General features: G+C 32.3%; 1 protein-coding gene and 1 long non-coding RNA gene across 3 annotated transcripts; one reads left to right on the plus strand and one right to left on the minus strand.

The window, feature by feature from the left end:
* Positions 1-1,367: 1,367 nt before the first annotated feature.
* LOC148617407 (uncharacterized) lies at positions 1,368-18,542 on the plus strand. 2 transcript variants are annotated; one of them, XM_088585000.1, is made up of 5 exons: positions 1,368-1,480; positions 11,369-11,497; positions 14,907-16,416; positions 16,854-16,883; positions 17,672-18,542. In XM_088585000.1, exons 1-5 carry the CDS (start codon positions 1,435-1,437, stop codon positions 17,700-17,702), a joined length of 1,746 nt encoding a protein of 581 aa, XP_088441126.1. In that variant the 5' UTR covers positions 1,368-1,434; the 3' UTR covers positions 17,703-18,542. The 2 variants fall into 2 exon arrangements, with proteins under 2 accessions (XP_088441126.1, XP_088441127.1); XM_088585001.1 differs by having other exon boundaries at positions 15,192-16,416.
* LOC148617408 (uncharacterized) lies at positions 2,580-9,332 on the minus strand. The gene is made up of 3 exons (XR_015922479.1): positions 9,053-9,332; positions 3,552-3,593; positions 2,580-2,737 (listed from the first exon to the last, which is right to left on the minus strand). It is a non-coding gene; the product is annotated as an uncharacterized LOC148617408 (long non-coding RNA).
* Positions 18,543-18,815: the final 273 nt, after the last annotated feature.

Below are 18,815 nucleotides of genomic sequence, written 5' to 3' on the forward strand. Positions count from 1 at the left end.
TACTATATATCAATGATATAATGATTAATCATGATTTTAGGTGACGAATTGATATAAGACTTTAAGTCTTGTTTCTGAATCCTGAAACTAATTTGCTATTGTTCGTTTCATTCTCTTTATGATGCAGCGTTTCACTCATTGTCTTGGCTTGATGTTAAAATATGCAAATTACTTACATGTAATAAATATGTTTAAACTAAATAGAAAACTGCACGTGTTTGTTCTAAACGATATGTATAGATTATTTTTTATATGAACAACAACTACCAGCATTTTCTTAGAAGAACGAACTTACCAAAACTTCAAAAACCAGCATTTATTTTAACGAGTGAATAGATTTTTCGATTCTTTTTCGCATATTCAGAAGTTGTATTATACTTAGGATGACATTTTATATAAACTGTATAAATTGCTACGTTAAGTAAATAAAATGAAATTATTGCAGTGACGGGCGGACGGAATCTGACAAGAAGAGAGGGGGTCAGGATGCTTATAATTCTTCTTTGGACCGTATTATGTTATACCTTTCAGTAGTACCACGGGAAGGTGGGTTTAATTGAGGCTTTATCTGTTACCAGAGCGGCCGGTTCACGACTGATACCAGTCGAAATATCTCGTCCTCTGTTACCAGGGTGAGTTATTTACGTGTGGTCTAACGTATGTGAGGATCTGGCTCCATGCTAACTTAGTAATGCACAGATGAACTTCTATTATCGCTGTTACAAGCGAAACGCCTACCTTAGCCATTTTACTTCTCGGCAGTTTGTACCATCTTGCCAGATCGCGTCTGTCCGCTTTCTGTACCCGTTTTGCCAACACAATATTTCACATTTTATTGAATCTTTTATTAAGTGATCCATTAATTATTGCCATATCAATGCAGACAATTTGCTAGCGAAAAGAGCAAGTGAGGAGAGTTAAAATAATAAAATGAGATAAAAATGAATTAAAGTAGTTAATTCTCTACTTAATACCGACATTTCAAATCAAACAACTGTTTGCTACGGATAATTTTTCTTTCTTATTTTATGCTAGCTTTCAATACCGTCTATGGAATTCCTTTAATTCATTAACAAACTCTATGATATACATTAATGTCAATTACCCTTAGAATTAACCCATTTATAGCGTTTGCATGAAGTAGTAGTTGTGTTTTAACTACAGATGTACGGTAGGAGTGTAAAATAACAAAGGTTGTGCGGCTTACAAGACTAGAAGCTTGTCGTACCGCGATTTTTTATGGGCCTTCATAATGAGAGAGTTGTCACATTTATTTCGGTTTCTTAAGCCTTCTTTATTACTGACAACTGTCATCAAATGACGAATAATTCAAAAAAACCTTTATTTGTCCCAACTGTCAGAAAGTATATGTTTTACCTGAAAACACACATGTATGTTAGTCATTCCTCTGATTTCAGTTGGTGAGGGAATATTATGATGGTATCTTTACTTAAACGCTTCAATGGAATTTTACTCTTTGGTAAGTTTTTCTAATCATTTTAAGATAATCTAAAATACAATATCATATATTGTAACTTTACAAAGGTTTCGTGCTTGAAGTTTTATTTACAAGGTGTTTAAAGCTTGTTTGACATACATACAAAGACTTCCAAGCAGAAATCCAAACTAAGACTACTTTGAATACGGGTCTAGATTATAATTTCAATTTCATTTATTTCATTTTGTTATAATTCACCATTACTTAACTATTCAAAAGGATTTTGTTTGTTACACATTCATTGAAAATTTGTCATGAGCTTCCACACTGAGACATGTCGGATGTAAAGACTATATAGTCATTCTTTTTATGCACCAGTAAAACTGTGTAAAGTACTTATACACTTTTCACTTTTAATAATTTCTTATTTTTCAACATGTCGGGTGTTTTGAGAAAAGAAGAGGACGCTTAAATTAACCTATCGGTGCACTTGATGCATGCTCCTAGTTTTTAGTGCAGTGCGGTTTGTTTCTTTGTATGTTTTATTTTGGTTATTTCATGCTCTGTGTTGTGTGTGTCTATTTATTTGTCTAATCGTTGTCCTTAGATTATATTCTTTTGCTTACCATTGACTCCTGGTTCCTTTGATTTCCCTTTGTGTTGGGTTTATAAAGTGAGTTTATGGAAATCAAGATGAAATCTACTTAGAATGTTCAACAATCAAATTAAAAAGAATATTATAAACACAAGGGAACCAAAAAGTATCAGGAATGGATAATGTAAACGCAGTTATGTTTGGGGTTGCTACACTTGGCAGAGTCGAGTGACCGTAATCGCTGGTATCAATTTTTGAGTTAATAAAAAAAAAAACCTCGCGAAAGTTAATACGTTTACAGTAACCTCCATCTCCTGATAAAAGTTTGAACTTGCTTTTTTTGGTGCCCGGTTACATAGAAAAAAAAGGAACGCATTGTAGACGGATAACCAACATGTTATCACATGATGAAATAGACAAACTCCTGGAAAGGAAAAAAAAACTTTTATAATTGTTGTAATATATTCATGGTAAAACGAGATATAGAGGCATGAAAAAGGGGGTGTACTTTTCAGAAGAGTAAGCCATGGTAACATATTGCTAGATTTTATTACAGAAGAAAGCAAAACATAAGTTAAATGAAAGATAAATTTTATATCCCACTGATGATTTTCATAATACTTGTAACATTACGTTCACTTTTGTCTTTTGAGTTTTTTCATACTCCCACATTGAGTTGTTACTCGGAAATATTTCTTCAAATCCTGAAAAAAACAGAGGTTTTTACTGCCGCTTCAAATGATTGGTTGTCGAACGATTCTATAAAAAATGCAATTTTATATGTGCCACAAACTTCTTTTCTTTCACTTTTTATGTATTTTCAAGACACAAACTTGAAAAGTATTTACTTTGTAAATACTTTGTTCCGTTCTGTTGATATGCATGTTAAGATAGCCTGTTCTGTAGATACTTTATATAGATAATTGAATGGTTTATGGCCAATCGTTGTGTATTATAGTAAGGGCTAATTGGTATTGTCATTTGACCTTCTAATGACCAATAACAAGTAATGTGGAATTTCATCCGATTTAACTCCTTTAAAGCTGCTTTAGCTGTCTTTTTTTTGTTTCTGTTGAAACATGCCATAGCTTTGAATTATTTCTACTGATTTGTTCTTTTCCTGTATAATTTCATTTGATATCAACAAATAAAATGCATTAAATACATGAATTAGGTGTCGATACATATATATTGGCTTGCAAGACAAAAAAGTCGACTTACATAAAAGTCGTATGCATGTAACTTCTGGTGACCTTAATCGACGCATGTGCTGTAGGGGTCGATTTAAAAAAAAATTGTTTGCCAAGCGAAAGTGGTAATCAACAGCAAGGAAGACCCGTTTCGTTGACGGACTCAAGCCGTAAAAGAAAAAAAAGTCCGAATATAACGCAAAGATCCTTTTGTAATTTAAGTATAGTGATATGATATAGCACGAATGTGGCAGTAATTGTCATTATATATTTTGAAAAACTAATCATGAAATAGATGAAATGAAATGAAAACATGACATGTACTTACCTGTATCTGTTAGTGCTATTTTAAGCCAGGCGAATGTCCTGTCTTCGGAAGTAATGAAAAATAATTAGATTAGTGCTATCGATCTTCTTTGATTAACAAAAACGTCGTTTTCACAATATTATCATTTAGGTATTAACGACATTTATTGTCTCAATTGCATTACTACAAACTTACTTCATTGAATAAGAAAAATTCAGTAGAATCAAAACTGAACAAATTTAACAGCTTTAAAACATCATATAACCCCATCGGCGATAATGTTCTGCTTATATGATGAGTGGTCCTACTCGCCTGATTTGATCAACTCATACACACTATATTTTCTTTTTCAAATGACAACCACGTACATTCACACATTCAAATTATTTCTTCCGATAGAAATGCTCTGTCCATTGGCTTTGTCACTACAATTTACAAGTTTTCACAATGTTATGCCCCCTTTTCCTTATCTTGAAATATGCATTCGTATAAATAGAAGGAAAACCGGTGTCATCTATTATTCCTAATCATAACAATGTAGCACAACAGACACTTTATCAATAAACAAATAATTGACAAAATATAGTCAAAATATATTATAAGGCAGCAACCATTTTTATTCTCGGGGGAGGGGCTACAATCAAAAACATTTTTTTCACCATCTATTGAAAACAATCTTTTTTTCTGTCATCTCACTACTGCATAGCACCTTTCCCAAAGACAGCCTGATTTATTTTTCTTTGTCCTTTTTAAACAAACTATATTTTCTCTCCAGTGATTAGTCAAATTATTTTGTTCAAATTTTTCAGAAAGAAATTAAAAAAAAATCAATAGCCTCAACCCCTAGAAAATCAAATGTTTGCTGCTTAGCTAAACAATAAATATAGGTCTAGAAAAAGTCGTGAAATAGGGAACATCTATTTTCAAAGGCATAGTTTTCAGATTCTCTTCTATGAAAAAAAACATGCACTAATTGCTTTAGCCTTGTCCCGCGAAAACATGTGAAAATAATTTGATGGACACTCTGTACCGCTATAATTACAAATTGATAATAAGCCAATTAGCTGCAACAGGATATTCAAACTGACGATACTAATCCTAATGTTTCACAACACTCTGACAAGTTTATGTTGGAAAAAAAATTGTACAATAAGAAAATATCGTGTTTATTATTGTATGGCACGAACATATTGTGTTTATTAAGCGGGGTGTTAAAAAGTCCATTGTTTTAGCCTTCGAAGTAAATAAAAGAATAAATACAATAAAAATTCAAAAAGCTATCGCCAAACTTAAAAAAAAAATCATTAATAAGATTAAGCCTGGAAGATATTGTCTTTGGTGGCATTAATCTGAAACTCAGCCCATTCAGTAGGATGCAGGGGCCATGTGTTTTGTTAAACAAGAAGAGCGTATAAGTTAAGGGGATAAGATAACAGGATTTGGTAACATGTATTTCTATCTTTTCAAAAGGTGAATGTAAAATATTTTCAAAAATCCAACAGGTACAAAATAACGACGTCATAACCACGTCATATCATTGTAAAGCTACGTCGTAATGATTTTTTTGTATGGATCATTATTTTCATTAAAAAGAAAATCTTGCAAATTTATGATAATGTTGCGTTTATTTCTCTTCATGAAGAGAATTTGCGCTTGAGATATTCATACAAACTTTGATACAAAAAAATGTAAGAATATCAATTTTGCCACAAAAAAAATTAAAAGGAGACAACTTATACGCATTATAATGCAAAGACAATGTAAACGACATTTACGATCACATAAACCTCGGTACGACTTTGTCATGTCTTAATAATCAGCAATTCCTATTTTATTTGATTAGTTTAAGGTTTTTGTGTGTGCATTGTCAACGAGTGTAGCTGTAACATAAAGATGATTTATCTCTACCAAAACTTTGTTATATACGATACACGTCATCGGTATTAACAGATAAAACATTTTATTGAAGCATGATTTATGAATACTAGCTTTGGTGATGTTGTTAAAAAGTGTACTGTAAAAGACATGCAAACAATACTACGATGTTATTGAAGATCGAAGCTTCATTATCAGATGTTGCATGTTAATTGTTTACCCTCCAATCACTATGATCTTGAAGTTAAATTCAAAAGTTAAAGATAAAAAAATCTTTTTAATTTTTAAAATATAAATTTAATTGAATAAAATTTTACAACACTGTATTTTTAATAAATAAGGATATAATATATAAGAATGAAAGCATTTGGTATGTGATTATCAGTTAATAGTTTGTTTGACTATAACGCATTTGACGGTTTTCCACAAGTTTGGAATTACAAAGAAAGATATTTTGTCATTATTTTCAAGATAAGCACTTTAGTTAAAATATCTTTATAGACAGATATCAAAAGTGAAGATTATGATCGTTTCTATTTTAATTTTATAAGTACAGATGACTACGTTCTCGCTTGATGGTCGATAAATCATAATAAAGCAAATCAAAATGTCAAGTGAACCAGAAAGTAAACAGAGGGGACGATAGTACACATACGATATTTGAAAAAATGTGTAAAAACACAATATTGAATTAAGTATGTAAGAGCAACTAGGACCCTATCATTTTAAACTAGATAAGACTAACGCGGTAAAATGGAAGTCATTTGCTTACCGAAAAATGGAGGGTTACGAACATTGGCAGTAAAATATAGAAAACAATATGACTGAAAAGGAAACATTGCAAGTTTTTTACAATCATTTTAACCACTAAGATGCTACACAGAGGCCATTGACGCAGGCCAGTGTGTGTAACGTCTGAAACATGACTATTATATTGTTTAACAGAGGTACCCACGACCAGAAAGACCAAAAGGTATAATAATAATAAAGAATGACCTTTCAACTTTTCTGACCTCAACTTTTATGGCACTTTCATTTTCATGAATGTAAGGAAATTGGTATTACAATTGAAGAGACAAGATAAGTTATTACACGAAGTGATGTTACATTAATACTAAATATAGGGATGTATACTTTCTGTCTTCCATTTTTTTATTTACGTAAATCTAAAAAAAAAATAGATGTAATTCACAGGCTAACAAAATCGTAAAAATGTTTAATGATATCATGTTTCAATTTAATTAATGGAAGGCCTGTGAAATACAACGTAGGGATTATTTTTTTTCGTATAGAAGTTGAACAAATTGATAAAGTGGTCTACCTTTTGATTCATATTTTTGACAATATCCTTAATTTAGTAGGTAAAGTAATTTAATTGATATTATTATTATTTATTATTATTTCATATACGAGTAATTGAAATAAAAAAAGTTCGGATAATGTTTTTGTAATAGAACTACAAATACACAGATTTGTATGGCTAAATCTCGAATTGAAATATGAATAATAATGACGATAATAATAAAACAAAAGGCGGATCAACGGCGTAGCCAGACCACATTATAATATTGATATTTTTAAACATGTGTATTATATTGGTTAAATTCAAACCATAAGAAAAAATCAGGAGGCAATATAAGTTAAATATAAATACACAAATTCATTGCATTCTATTATGGACACAATTGAATATTGTTAATTATTTTTTTTTTACATTTTTATGAAAAAATCGAGGTCCAGGGACAAGTTGCTTCCAAAAATTTCTGGGTCCGCCAATGTAAACTAGAATATCATATTTATTGTATTTTACCATGTTGTTTATCATTTACAGAAAATATTTCATTTTATTTTTGTAATATTCTTATGAGGCTGACTTTATAGCTGATCTGATCAGAAAGAAAGAATTTCGTTAGGCTAGATCCTTCAATCTCAGTTTCCGCTATATAGATGACGTATTATCTTTATACAATCCTAAATTCGGGGATTTGATACACCGCATCTACCCAAAAGAACTTGAGATAAAGGATACTACAGACTCCGTGAAGCCAGCCTCACATCTTGACCTACACTTAGACATCGATGGTAAAGGAAAACTATTGACCAAACGTTACGACAAACGTGATGACTTATCATTCAGTATTGTCAACTTTCCTTTCATCTGTGGCAACATCCCTTCGGCTCCTGTGTATGGAGTGTTCATATCACAACTCATACGTTATGCCAGAGCTTGCCGAAACTACGCAGACCTTTTGTATCGCCCTAGAACTCTAACAATTAGGCTTCTGGAACAGGGTTATGTTGCTACAAGATTGAAGTCATCACTACAGAAGTTTTATGGTCGTCATCATGAACTCGTGGATCGTTATGGTGTATCCATCAGCACCATGAAAACTGATTTATTTAACGGGTCATAATTTTCCTTCCCTCGTTTGTCTACCCCGGACTTGACTTTTTATGAGCAACTCGGCGGGTGTTTCTAGAAAAGCAGAGGACGCTTACCCTATCGGTGCACCTGGTCCAAGCTCCCAGTTTTTAGTAGAGTCCGAGTTGCTCATTTACTTTTGTTACTTTGTATGTATGATTTTATGTTCTTTGTTGTGTACGTCTGTTTACCAGGTCTGGTCTTTGTCCCTGGATTACATTCTTTTGATTACCGCTATAACCTTGGTTCCCTTGATTACTCTTTCTATATGATTATGTTTCACATATTTGATTGTCAAAGAAAAATTCAAATACATATATAGAAGTTTAAACTATATTTCATTAATGTCTTCGATATCCATATAAGGACTCCACGTGATTGGCTACGTTTAGAACTAAAATAGGTTGTAAAGATTACACATTATAACAAAATAAAAACGAAATGAAACAAAAAACAATCACGAAGAAAACGAAACTTAAACTGAAATTTTTGAATCATCAGTGTGGATGTGTAGTTCCAGTAGTGGTGAAAGCGCTGATCCCGTTGTAAATAATTAATATTTTTGGAAATACAGAAAGAACAAATTACCATCAGCGGATTACAATGTTTTTTTTAAATACCTATTAAAATCTCATGACTTCCGAGTTTCAACGCCATCGTGCTATGATTTTTTAAACAATGCATCGCCCAGTTAGAATGTTTTTTTGAATAAACATGTTTGCATTTATTATCTTTAAGTGAACAATTCCTTTTAACATTGGCCAAGTGCTAAAACATAGAACAAATTATATGAACTATTGAAAAAATGGTACATGTCAATTGGAAACGTTTCTATATCACGCTAGAACTGTAACTAAATATCAGTTTATATTATTTATTTTAAATTAAAAGATATATCATCTCGTCAATGTTCTATGCATATGATGGTTTTCGAGTGAACATATTTAAGTATTAGATATCTTGTAAAATTATATTTCACATGATTCACTGTTCTCGATGTTTAGGATAAAGGTTTAGAATTTTTTCTACTTCAATGGCCATATGCCTTGTATATCAATTATTTTGATAAAATTATTTTTCATATTTGATCCCATCTATAAGCTGTGAATGTTACAATAAATTAGTGATTCGATATGATCTTGATTTGATATAAATTGCCTGGATTAATTGAGGCAAGTATAGAGTGACACAATTTGATCTTAAAATATCACTAATCAAGACTTACTTGTAATGTTTTCTGTGGACATAACGAAGCATGTATGATATTTCTCAGTTAATATTTTTGTATGAACGAAAAATTGCTTTAAACATCTAAAACAAGGAACACCATTCACATTTGTTTCCATCTAATACTGTTAGAGTACTTACACCACATCATATTTATGACATCTGTAAAATATCACGAACAGTATGTATCTCAAGGAGGTTTTAAAAGAGTAACAATTATTATTTTTATTTGAATGACTTAACATTTGTCTGCTCGTCAACCACGTCAATAGATTCAATGTTTAATTTCAGGTTTAAGTTGAACATGCAAATTGCAATAAATAGTAAATTATACAAACACAGGTATTATATATTGTTTTGTTAAAACCAACCTACTTGAAATACTGTTTATCTGCTGCATACTTGTATCAAGCTAGTAAGATGCAAAGAAATTTTGTTTAGAATGTAAATCAATTTATCTTAAAATAAACTTTATTTATCACACATATCCCGTATATAAGTCAGTTACACATTAAGTGAAGAGAATCTCAGCCAGTACTCAACTATCAGTCTGTTATGATAAATGATTCGCGTAACCAAATAATTAAACCTATGTATGTTAAATGAAACTTCCATGTGCTATTTACTTTCTTTTCTTTTTACAATATTGAAAACTACAATCACAAATTTCAGGATGAACATTTGTACAAACAAATAATTTTTCATTATTTTTTTCCATAAACTGATCATCAATCGTTTCTGCATATCGATACTAAGCATAGTTACCACACGATGGAACTTCTTCAGTATTTTACAGGGGCATGAAAACTAAACAGTAAGAATCCTCCTGTTCACATAGTTTGATGACTGTTAAACCTTACACCATCATTGTTTCATGGCTTATATTTTAAACAAATACAAGTTTTGCAACGTTAGTTATGTTGACAGTTAAAATATGGAGTTAAGAACAATTTTCCGTTGTAACTACTGAGTACGTATTTCAATCTAACGTCTTTGGAGTACAACTCAAATGTGTATAGTAAAAATGTCAAAGAAACAGCAACACCACCTGGGTAAATTGTCATCCCAAAGCCAACTAGTCATCGATGAACGATGACAAAACCCTCGCACCACAGGGCGGGATGCAGCTGTCCCCAAAGCATCATTATACACAGGTAAAGCGAAAGAGTTGCCCTATATACTAAAGTAACATAAAGGCTGAATACGAAACAAGACACACAGAGGCCAGAAATTCCTGATTTAGGACAGGCGAAAAAAGAATGCAGCGGGGTTAAAGTACTTTATTGTGATCACAACCCTCTGTAAAATCTGGTGACTGAGGAAAAAAAATATACACAATTGAACACACCTACAAACCAGTTCAAAAGATCTGAGTCCCTTGTTAAAACGGAAATGAAGAAACTGAATATAAATTTCATAAAATGCACAAACTATGGAATGCTAGCAATTAACTGACAAGTCATCTCCAGATCAGTTTAGACCTAGAAAAGTTATGTCCCAATCGTACGTAAAATCAATCCCAATTCTTCCCTTGTGGGTTTGAGAACCACAGTACATCATAAGTCATAAAATAAGGACACAAACCATTGCATACTTTTGAATATAATGTTTTAATTTCTATCTAAAGAATTTATCTGGGATTCAGTGTTAATACCAAAAATGCTTTCCGTAACGATTTGACAACAATATCATAACTATGTCCCTAACGACTGTGCGTATTCAACGATTTAGTTACCTTATTGGGTGAGTATCGAGCTTTTCTGCTTTGTGTAGTATATCACCATAAAAAAAGAGTGAGAGAAACTCGCACGTATCTATCTTTTACATCTGTGTTTGAGAATGAGTTCCTTGCATCGATTAAATGTTTTTACGAGCTTGTAATATCGAAAACCTTGATATTATTATTTCTTGGTTATCATAAAAAAGATTCCTTTCGTTAAATTCCGAAACATTGTTACAAATACGAGTAAATCGAACCAATTGAGATATGTAAACACCATATGATGGTGACAAGAGGACGTCACCATAAAAAACGGATAGTTGACAGTAGGGAATGGAAAATCATCCTTTTTCCTTAAATTGTAGAATTGAGTTTATCATTATCGATATGAATACTGAGATCAAGAAACGAAAATTCTTTACTATCAATATTAGCTTTATTCAAAGACAGTTCTACATGATATAAACTTTAGTATAAACATTGAAGTCGTCCTTGTGTAGAGCCAAAAATATTGTCAAAATATCTAAAGGTGTGTGTAGAGTTCGACTGTATCAATGAAATCTATTTCTATACATGTTGTTCTATATTTTATAGAATTAGCCGTATTTCTCACCGTTTCTGGTCTTCACTATCACCATCAACGTCCACCACCACCGAGGCCCCCACCAAGAGCACCACCAAGACCCCCTCCGCATCGACTACCACCCCCACCAATCCCACCTAGTAAGTATATATTGTATTCTGCTTATTTGTTGTATTCATTTTACTAACATCATTTATTTAAGATTATTAAAGTGGAATACAATAAATTAGTCAGACAGGTGATGAAAATTAATAAAATTCATATTTTAACAACCGTAATAAAGTTGCAAAAAATAGTATTAACAATGACGAAATAGCGTGGATATTGTGTGTGTTTTTTCTACATTTGCTGAGCAAAAAGTATTATTCTAGCTAATAGTTTGGTCTGCTTGTTTAAAATTGGTAAATTTTAACTTAAGTAGTAATTCTAAACAAATCGATTATCAAGAAATAAAAGGATGCGATAAAAAATAAAAAAATGTCGACAAAATATTAATATTTAAAGGAATACCTAAGGTCGGTATTGCGTGTACATTTATTGTTTATGAAACCAAAATAAATGTAAAAAAAATCCTATTGCAATTTTTATATGCTGCACACGTGTTTCAAGTAGTAACATCTCATCAGCAGAAATATAATCAAATATAGAAGAAAAAAACTAGATTAAAAAATAGTTGCTTACAAGAAGTATTCTAAACCAAAATTATCGAAACAGAAGATATATTTGGATTACTTAAGAGAGAATACCATAATGCGATCCTAAACATAAGTTGTATTATAAAAAAAACGTGTACATTATGTTTTAAATTTTTACCTAAAAACGCAAATTCTGGAGGCTTTAGAAAAGCAAGGGTTCAAGGTAAAAACTGTTGTATTATTTCCAATAATTGCAAAATATATATATATATATTATGTAAAATACGTTTTGCAGTTTCATTTCTTTAAATCCCATCAATGTGACCGATATTAGAAAATCCACTTACATGTATCTACTTATTGCAGTTTTACACTGTTTTCGTTTATCGGCAAAAAATACTAACGATAATTTGTAATGAAATGATTAATATATAAAAAAAAGCCTCCACTCTGATCTAAAACATGTAAAAATAGATGACCAGCGAAAATAATGTCGAAAAACATATGACCAACATACTACACTCTAGCAATAACGCATGCCATTTTTATCGCTATTATTTCCACCATATCATCAATTTGTCATTGACTTGCAAATAAGGAAATATGTTACGTGTCAAGGTTCACTGAACATATTAAACATTCTCTTATGAGAATTTAGTCCAAGGGCAACCATAACGAGGCTAATTTCCACTGAAGACTTTATAGTTAAAAACATCGATTTTATTTAAAGTCTGCATTTGATAACCTTACAAAATCGCAAAATGTCTAGTATGAGAGTCAACAGCTACGCATAATTTGTTAAAAATGAGACTACATTTAACAGAACTCCATAGTAAAACTTATAGTTCCTTGAATATAATGTATGCTGTGAACTGATGTTGATGCAATTTAGAAGACTTCCATTTTACACGCATCCTATACCATTATCCGTTGTTTAATTCGAAAGATTCAGTTAAAATAATTTTTATTGAAACTTTGATATGTCTCCTTCTTCGTTAAAGTACATTGTAATTGTTGCTGGTTCTGTATATAATATATATAGAGTGGTCTAGAGCGCTGGACTTAGTGCAAGCGGTGTTGCCATAGATGTCACAGTGGTACAAGTTCGAGTCCCGCGGAGGGAACGACCAAAATTTGCTTGGCAAGTTTGACAGTTCTAACATCGTTGGGAATTTTTCAGACCCTTCTATAAGTTTAAGTTATCTTCCCTGTATCAATTTGATGCGATGGAGCAGTGCAGCGAATAGAGTCGTCACATTCTGAGACGTTGTATGCATATAAAATATTTAGATATGTGATCTATGTGATCTAGGGCGTTGGACTTTGTGCAGGCGGTGTTGCCATAGATGTCACAGCGGTACGAGTTCGAGGAGTCCCGCGGAGGGAACGATCTCGTTGGGAATTTTTCACACATTTCTATACGTTTACATTATCTTCCCTGTATCAATTTGATCTGATGGAGCAGCGTAGCGAATATAATCGTCACATTCTGAGACGTTTGTATAATATTGATTTGTTGTGACATGCATCATTAATTTGATCCTCTATCCTACATATTAACATTTAAATGAACTGTCTCGTACCACCATACATCGTGTACCAAGTTACAGCCCTAGATAAATCCTACGAGGAGGAATGACCCGGCCAGCGAAAGCTATATTTATATATAGCCTAGCTGGCAGAGTGGTCTAGGGCGCTGGACTTTGTGCAGGCGGTGTTGCCATAGATGTCACAGCAGTACGAGTTCGAGTCCCGCGGAGGGAATGACCAAAAATTTGCATCGCAAATTTGACAGTTCTAACATCGTTGGGAATTTTTCAGACCTTTCTATATATATATATATATATATATATATATATATATTTCTCCATCGGATCAAATTGATAAGAGGATAACGTAAGCATAGATTAGTCTGAAAAATTCCCAACGATGTTAGAAATGTCAAATTTGCGAAGCAAATTTTTGTTTTTTCCCTCCGCGGGACTCGAATTCGTACCGCTGTGACATCTATGGCAACACCGCATGCACAGCGTCCCAGACCACTCGGCCAGCTAGGCTATATAAAAATATACCTTTTGCTGGCCGGGAAATTCTTCCTTGTAGGAAAAAAATAACGTTGTAACTTAGAACGGTATAACGGAACAGCTCAAACAGGTGTTGTTGTGTAGTATAGAGGATCAAATCAATGATACATGTCATAACAAATCAATATTATGCATACGCCTCTACATGGATTTTGTCTATAAAGATGTTCCCATTGAATTGACTATAATTCTTACAAATGTATCTGATGTAGTTATGAATAAAACCCGGCTTCCGTTGGTTAAAGTACAACATGCGATATCTTGGATGTGAAAAAATGGCAAAACATTCCAGATCTCTAGGGCTTAAAAAAAAGCGCAATGTTTAGGATATTGACATCAGTGTGATAATAGTATCACCGCTTTCGGAAAAACAGAAGTAGAAATTTTCACATTTTGTAATGTATAAAATGTAAGAGTAAACTTATAAGACTTGGAATTCTTTTTCCTTGTCATATACATTATTTGTATATTATACTCAATTATAATATTTTGGTGAAACCAGATTGATCATTTAATAGCAGTGCCGGTTTAGAGCGACTTACGGAAAAAAACAATTGGTAAAATTAAGACCGCATTAACAATGTGATTTTTTTGTCTTGTTAATAACTATATTCATTCTAACACGGATATTCTATGCTTACTTAAAGCATATCTTCTGCATTTAGTCGAAGAAACGGACACAGCTTGAAGAAAGTAAACAATAGTCAAGGAAAATTTCTAGGGCCGGTTTAACTGCATTAACTGTATTCCACCTGGTTTCACTATTGAGCTTGTCTTAATATGATTCTGTACATAAGGTTGTTTACTTGACTCGTTTCCAATTTACTCAGGACCCACAACTATTACGTCAACAGCTACAACAACGCCTGCGCCGGAAGTAGAAGTTGAATTAGAGGAGACAGTTAAACCTCTAAATACAACGACCGCACCACCATCAACTCTTAAACCAGTATCTCCGAAAGGAAACTTTTACTACAAAGAATATCCCTTTTATGATTATTACAGCAGTTATTACAATTATCACAATAGACAACCGTATGACCAGAATCAATATTACAGTCAAGCTCAAGGCTACTACAATAATGGATATCACTTCGGACAATCTTCTGTTGCAGGTCAAGGACAAAAATTACCTGCTCATGTGACCCCAGGACCATACCCTACTCAATATCCGTACCAGTATCATCCTCCTCCGAACGGTCCATACGCAGTAACTCAGCGACCGCCTCCAGCCTTCAACCACGCTCAGCATCCTAACCCGGAAGTCCATGGTCCTCCACCAAATAATTCACCGTACAATCATTATTCTGCAACGCCTATTCCGCCAACACCTTATCTCCCTCCTGCAAGGGATCCATATCAACTACCCCCTCCTAAACACCAAGGTATGAACGCTAACCAACAGTCTCCAGCAATCGACCCATTTCTTCAGCAACCTCAACCAGTTGCTCCTGGACAACAACCATCACCTGCTCAGAGAAACTATTACGAACAGCAGGGACAATATCAACAACCATATAATGAACCTGCGTATTCTGCCTCAACGCAACAACGTCCAAACCGTCTGCCACCTACACTACCAGGCAATATGCAAACACAACAAGAAAGATCACACCAACGACAACGACTTCAAAAACATCCTACAAATAGACGTCAAATGGTTGATTCACAGGGTTATGCTGGGGACCCTATCCTGCCTGCTCCATCTTCTCCCTTATCTGAAAACCGAATACGTCAACCAAATCAACGTAGAATTTCTGCGGAAAATCCAACTGCAGTTAGATATAAAGAACCAGTAAGAGATTCCTTTTCATCAAGATCTGGAAACTTAATGATTCAAACACTGGATGGTATTCAACCACAAGCTCCTACCGCTGAAAGTCAGTATTTTCAAGCAGATCAAATATTGAAATCATCTCGAACAAACGAATATGGAATAGAAACACCAGTAAGGACAAAAACAGTGTTCATTAAGCAAGCCAGCAATAATATAGAGAAGCCACCAGGAGATATTGCTTATCTGAAACCAAAAGTGACAGTTAAGGCTGAATATAACATCCCTAAAAATTCAGAGAAAAAACAACGAATACCTACAGAAAACCAATTGTTGGAGATAAAAAAACAACAACTTGAACTGTTAAAGATGTTACATAAAGTACAAATTGAAAGGAAGAAAACGCCAAAACGAGAAAACCCATATCTAAAAGCCATTTATGAAAGTCCACCAGTCAAACTATCGGCAAATGTAAAAAAGGACCAACCAAAACAATGTCCTTTGTATAAGTATGATGTATTGGATAACAAAATAGAAATACATACAGAACCCGGAAGATGCAAAATGTAAGTCACGAGTTTATGAAATTTCGGTAATGGCAATTGCAATTAACATAGTATCTGTCTAAAAATTACCAAATTTAAGAATTCAATAAAATACAAGAACAAAGACTGTGTACGCCTTAAATGGTTGGTTCAGTTGACATTTGTAAAGTCGGTTATTACATTATTCTATTTAGTGATTAAAGTTTGTAGAAACATTTTAAGGATAAAAGATACAATATTTGTGCTTAAAAATGTGAAAACTTTAGATAGAAAAATATATTTAAAATTTTAATTAATCGAGATATATGCGAGAAAAAAATATCCAAAGAAAAAATGAAATGCCAAAATAAAAGAAAGAAATATCCAAAGGAAAATTTTATCTCAATTAGGAAGATCTGGTAATTTACGATATCTTATTAAATATAATAAAAAGATGTTGTCTGATATTTGTTTTGCAGAGTGATCATGCTTCCTGCTGATGGCAAAAGGTATGTATATAACGCATTTTATAAATATATGAAAGAAACAAGTATAGCTTAAAGATCCGATCTTAATATATATTATGGAATGTTATTATACTGCCATGTTTACTTATGTATAATATCCAAGAATATAAACGGGTTCTTCAAAATTTATACAGTATCTTCTACCAGAATTAAATATTATGCTGATAAAAATATTAGAATGCTTCATATGACTAAAACTTCACAGTAAACAAATGTTACGAAGTACGACATCAAATGTCCAAACAAATTTCAGGAAAAAAATCGATATTAAATTAGTTAATGCATATATACATTTTAACTTCTTCTAACTTCTTTATTTCTCAAGCTCCATTATGAATAAGGTAGAGAAAATAAAAATCATATATAACACCACCGGGATGAAAAATGTCAGCAAAATGCTATTCATAGCTCATCAATGAACGGCGAGGAAATCCTCACACCTTATTTAAAATAATAATAATGCTCTATCCCACAGCATGTAACTGACTACATGATGTGGTACACGTGATGTATTTTCGATCAAGATATAACGCTATTAGTGATTATGATCGGGTACTGTTTTAATAGAATTCAAATTCCATACGTTCTTCGATAATGACACTTATGATGTATATTCAGTTGAAATGTAACTCCATGAGTTCTCTGATGATGTAGTACTTTTGATGTATTTTCGATCAAAATATAACAATGTTGTGGCACTTGTGATGTATTTTCGGATTCTACGAATACTTCGATGATGTATGTTTATGAGATTTATTAATCTTTTTCAGACCAAAATTGTCGTATTTGGCGAGAAACTAAATAAAGGCAACTGGAAATGTTTTAAAACAACTTACACTGATAAAATGACACATATACTCAAGAAAGAAATATAATTTGCCCATTGGTGCAGATACTGATTTGGTCTTTTCAAAATATATGACTTTTGTTAATATATGACATTTTGTGTATACCAGTATTACTGTTTTCTTTGATTTTCTTCCTTGTTTTTGTATTTTTGCTTTTGAAAAAGGAAAGAAAAAACATATTTCAAAGGAGTTTGTAAAGTGAAAATGCACGATCTCTAAAAAAAAAATACGAATACTGCACAAACGCTTCCAAAAAAGAATCTTTTCATAACATTTTTAGCAAAAAAAAACGGCTTGTTTTTCTTCGTATTGTGTAATCGATTTTCTATTGTATGTTCAGTTAATTATTTTGTACCTCCATTTTGTCGTACTTTTATTGTGTGTGTGTGTTAATGTGTTAAAACATTACATCGAAATGAACGAAGTAACAGAATTTTACCAAAATATGCTTATAATCAGAGAGCAAGTATAAATATCTATATTTTTTTTATTAAAAAAATCTTTAAATTAAGATAAATTCATGCAGTCCGAAATATTAATGTCATTCTCAAGGTTTTATTTACGACAAATTTATATTTAGAAATGAGAGGTGCTTGTCGTGAGATTTCTTTCTCCGAAATATTGAAATTATAAAACATAACATTGATATCTCATTGTGAAATCCATTGAATTTTTGTTTTAAGTCTAACCAGTCTATATTGTGATTGGTTTAAAAGTCTGTATTGTTGCCTGTTAAATAAAGATATATTATACTCCAGTTTTATGTTGCTTAACAAGTTACCATTACCCTTTTCACGTCTTAAATCATTATTTGAATTCCAATCTTAATAGTAAAGCAGTTTTAAAATTTTCCCTTATTTATGGCCATACATTCATTTAAAAAATAGTCATAGATCTTATTCATTTTCGTAAGAAGAAAATTTCATGTAGCACTACCATTTTCATGTTCATAAAGAGCTGTTATCGAAGAATTTACTATTAAGTTGCAAATACACATCTTTTTTTTCAATCAGTTCGTCAAAATATTACCATTTCTTTGAACGACATGAACGGCATATCGTCTGTT

This window comes from Perna viridis, chromosome 5, assembly GCF_037379345.1.
Source record: "Perna viridis isolate PV_CMFRI_1.1 ecotype Kerala chromosome 5, ASM3737934v1, whole genome shotgun sequence".
In the NCBI taxonomy this organism is placed as follows: Eukaryota; Metazoa; Mollusca; class Bivalvia; order Mytilida; family Mytilidae; genus Perna; species Perna viridis.

What these genes read in the sequence shown, in the direction of transcription:
- LOC148617407 (XM_088585000.1), top strand. Translation starts at nt 1,435, where the DNA reads ATGATGGTATCTTTACTTAAACGCTTCAATGGAATTTTACTCTTTG. An exon ending in CAATGGAATTTTACTCTTTG is followed by an intron (nt 1,481 to 11,368) that starts GTAAGTTTTTCT and finishes TATATTTTATAG; the next exon opens with AATTAGCCGTATTTCTCACC. An exon ending in CTTCCTGCTGATGGCAAAAG is followed by an intron (nt 16,884 to 17,671) that starts GTATGTATATAA and finishes AATCTTTTTCAG; the next exon opens with ACCAAAATTGTCGTATTTGG.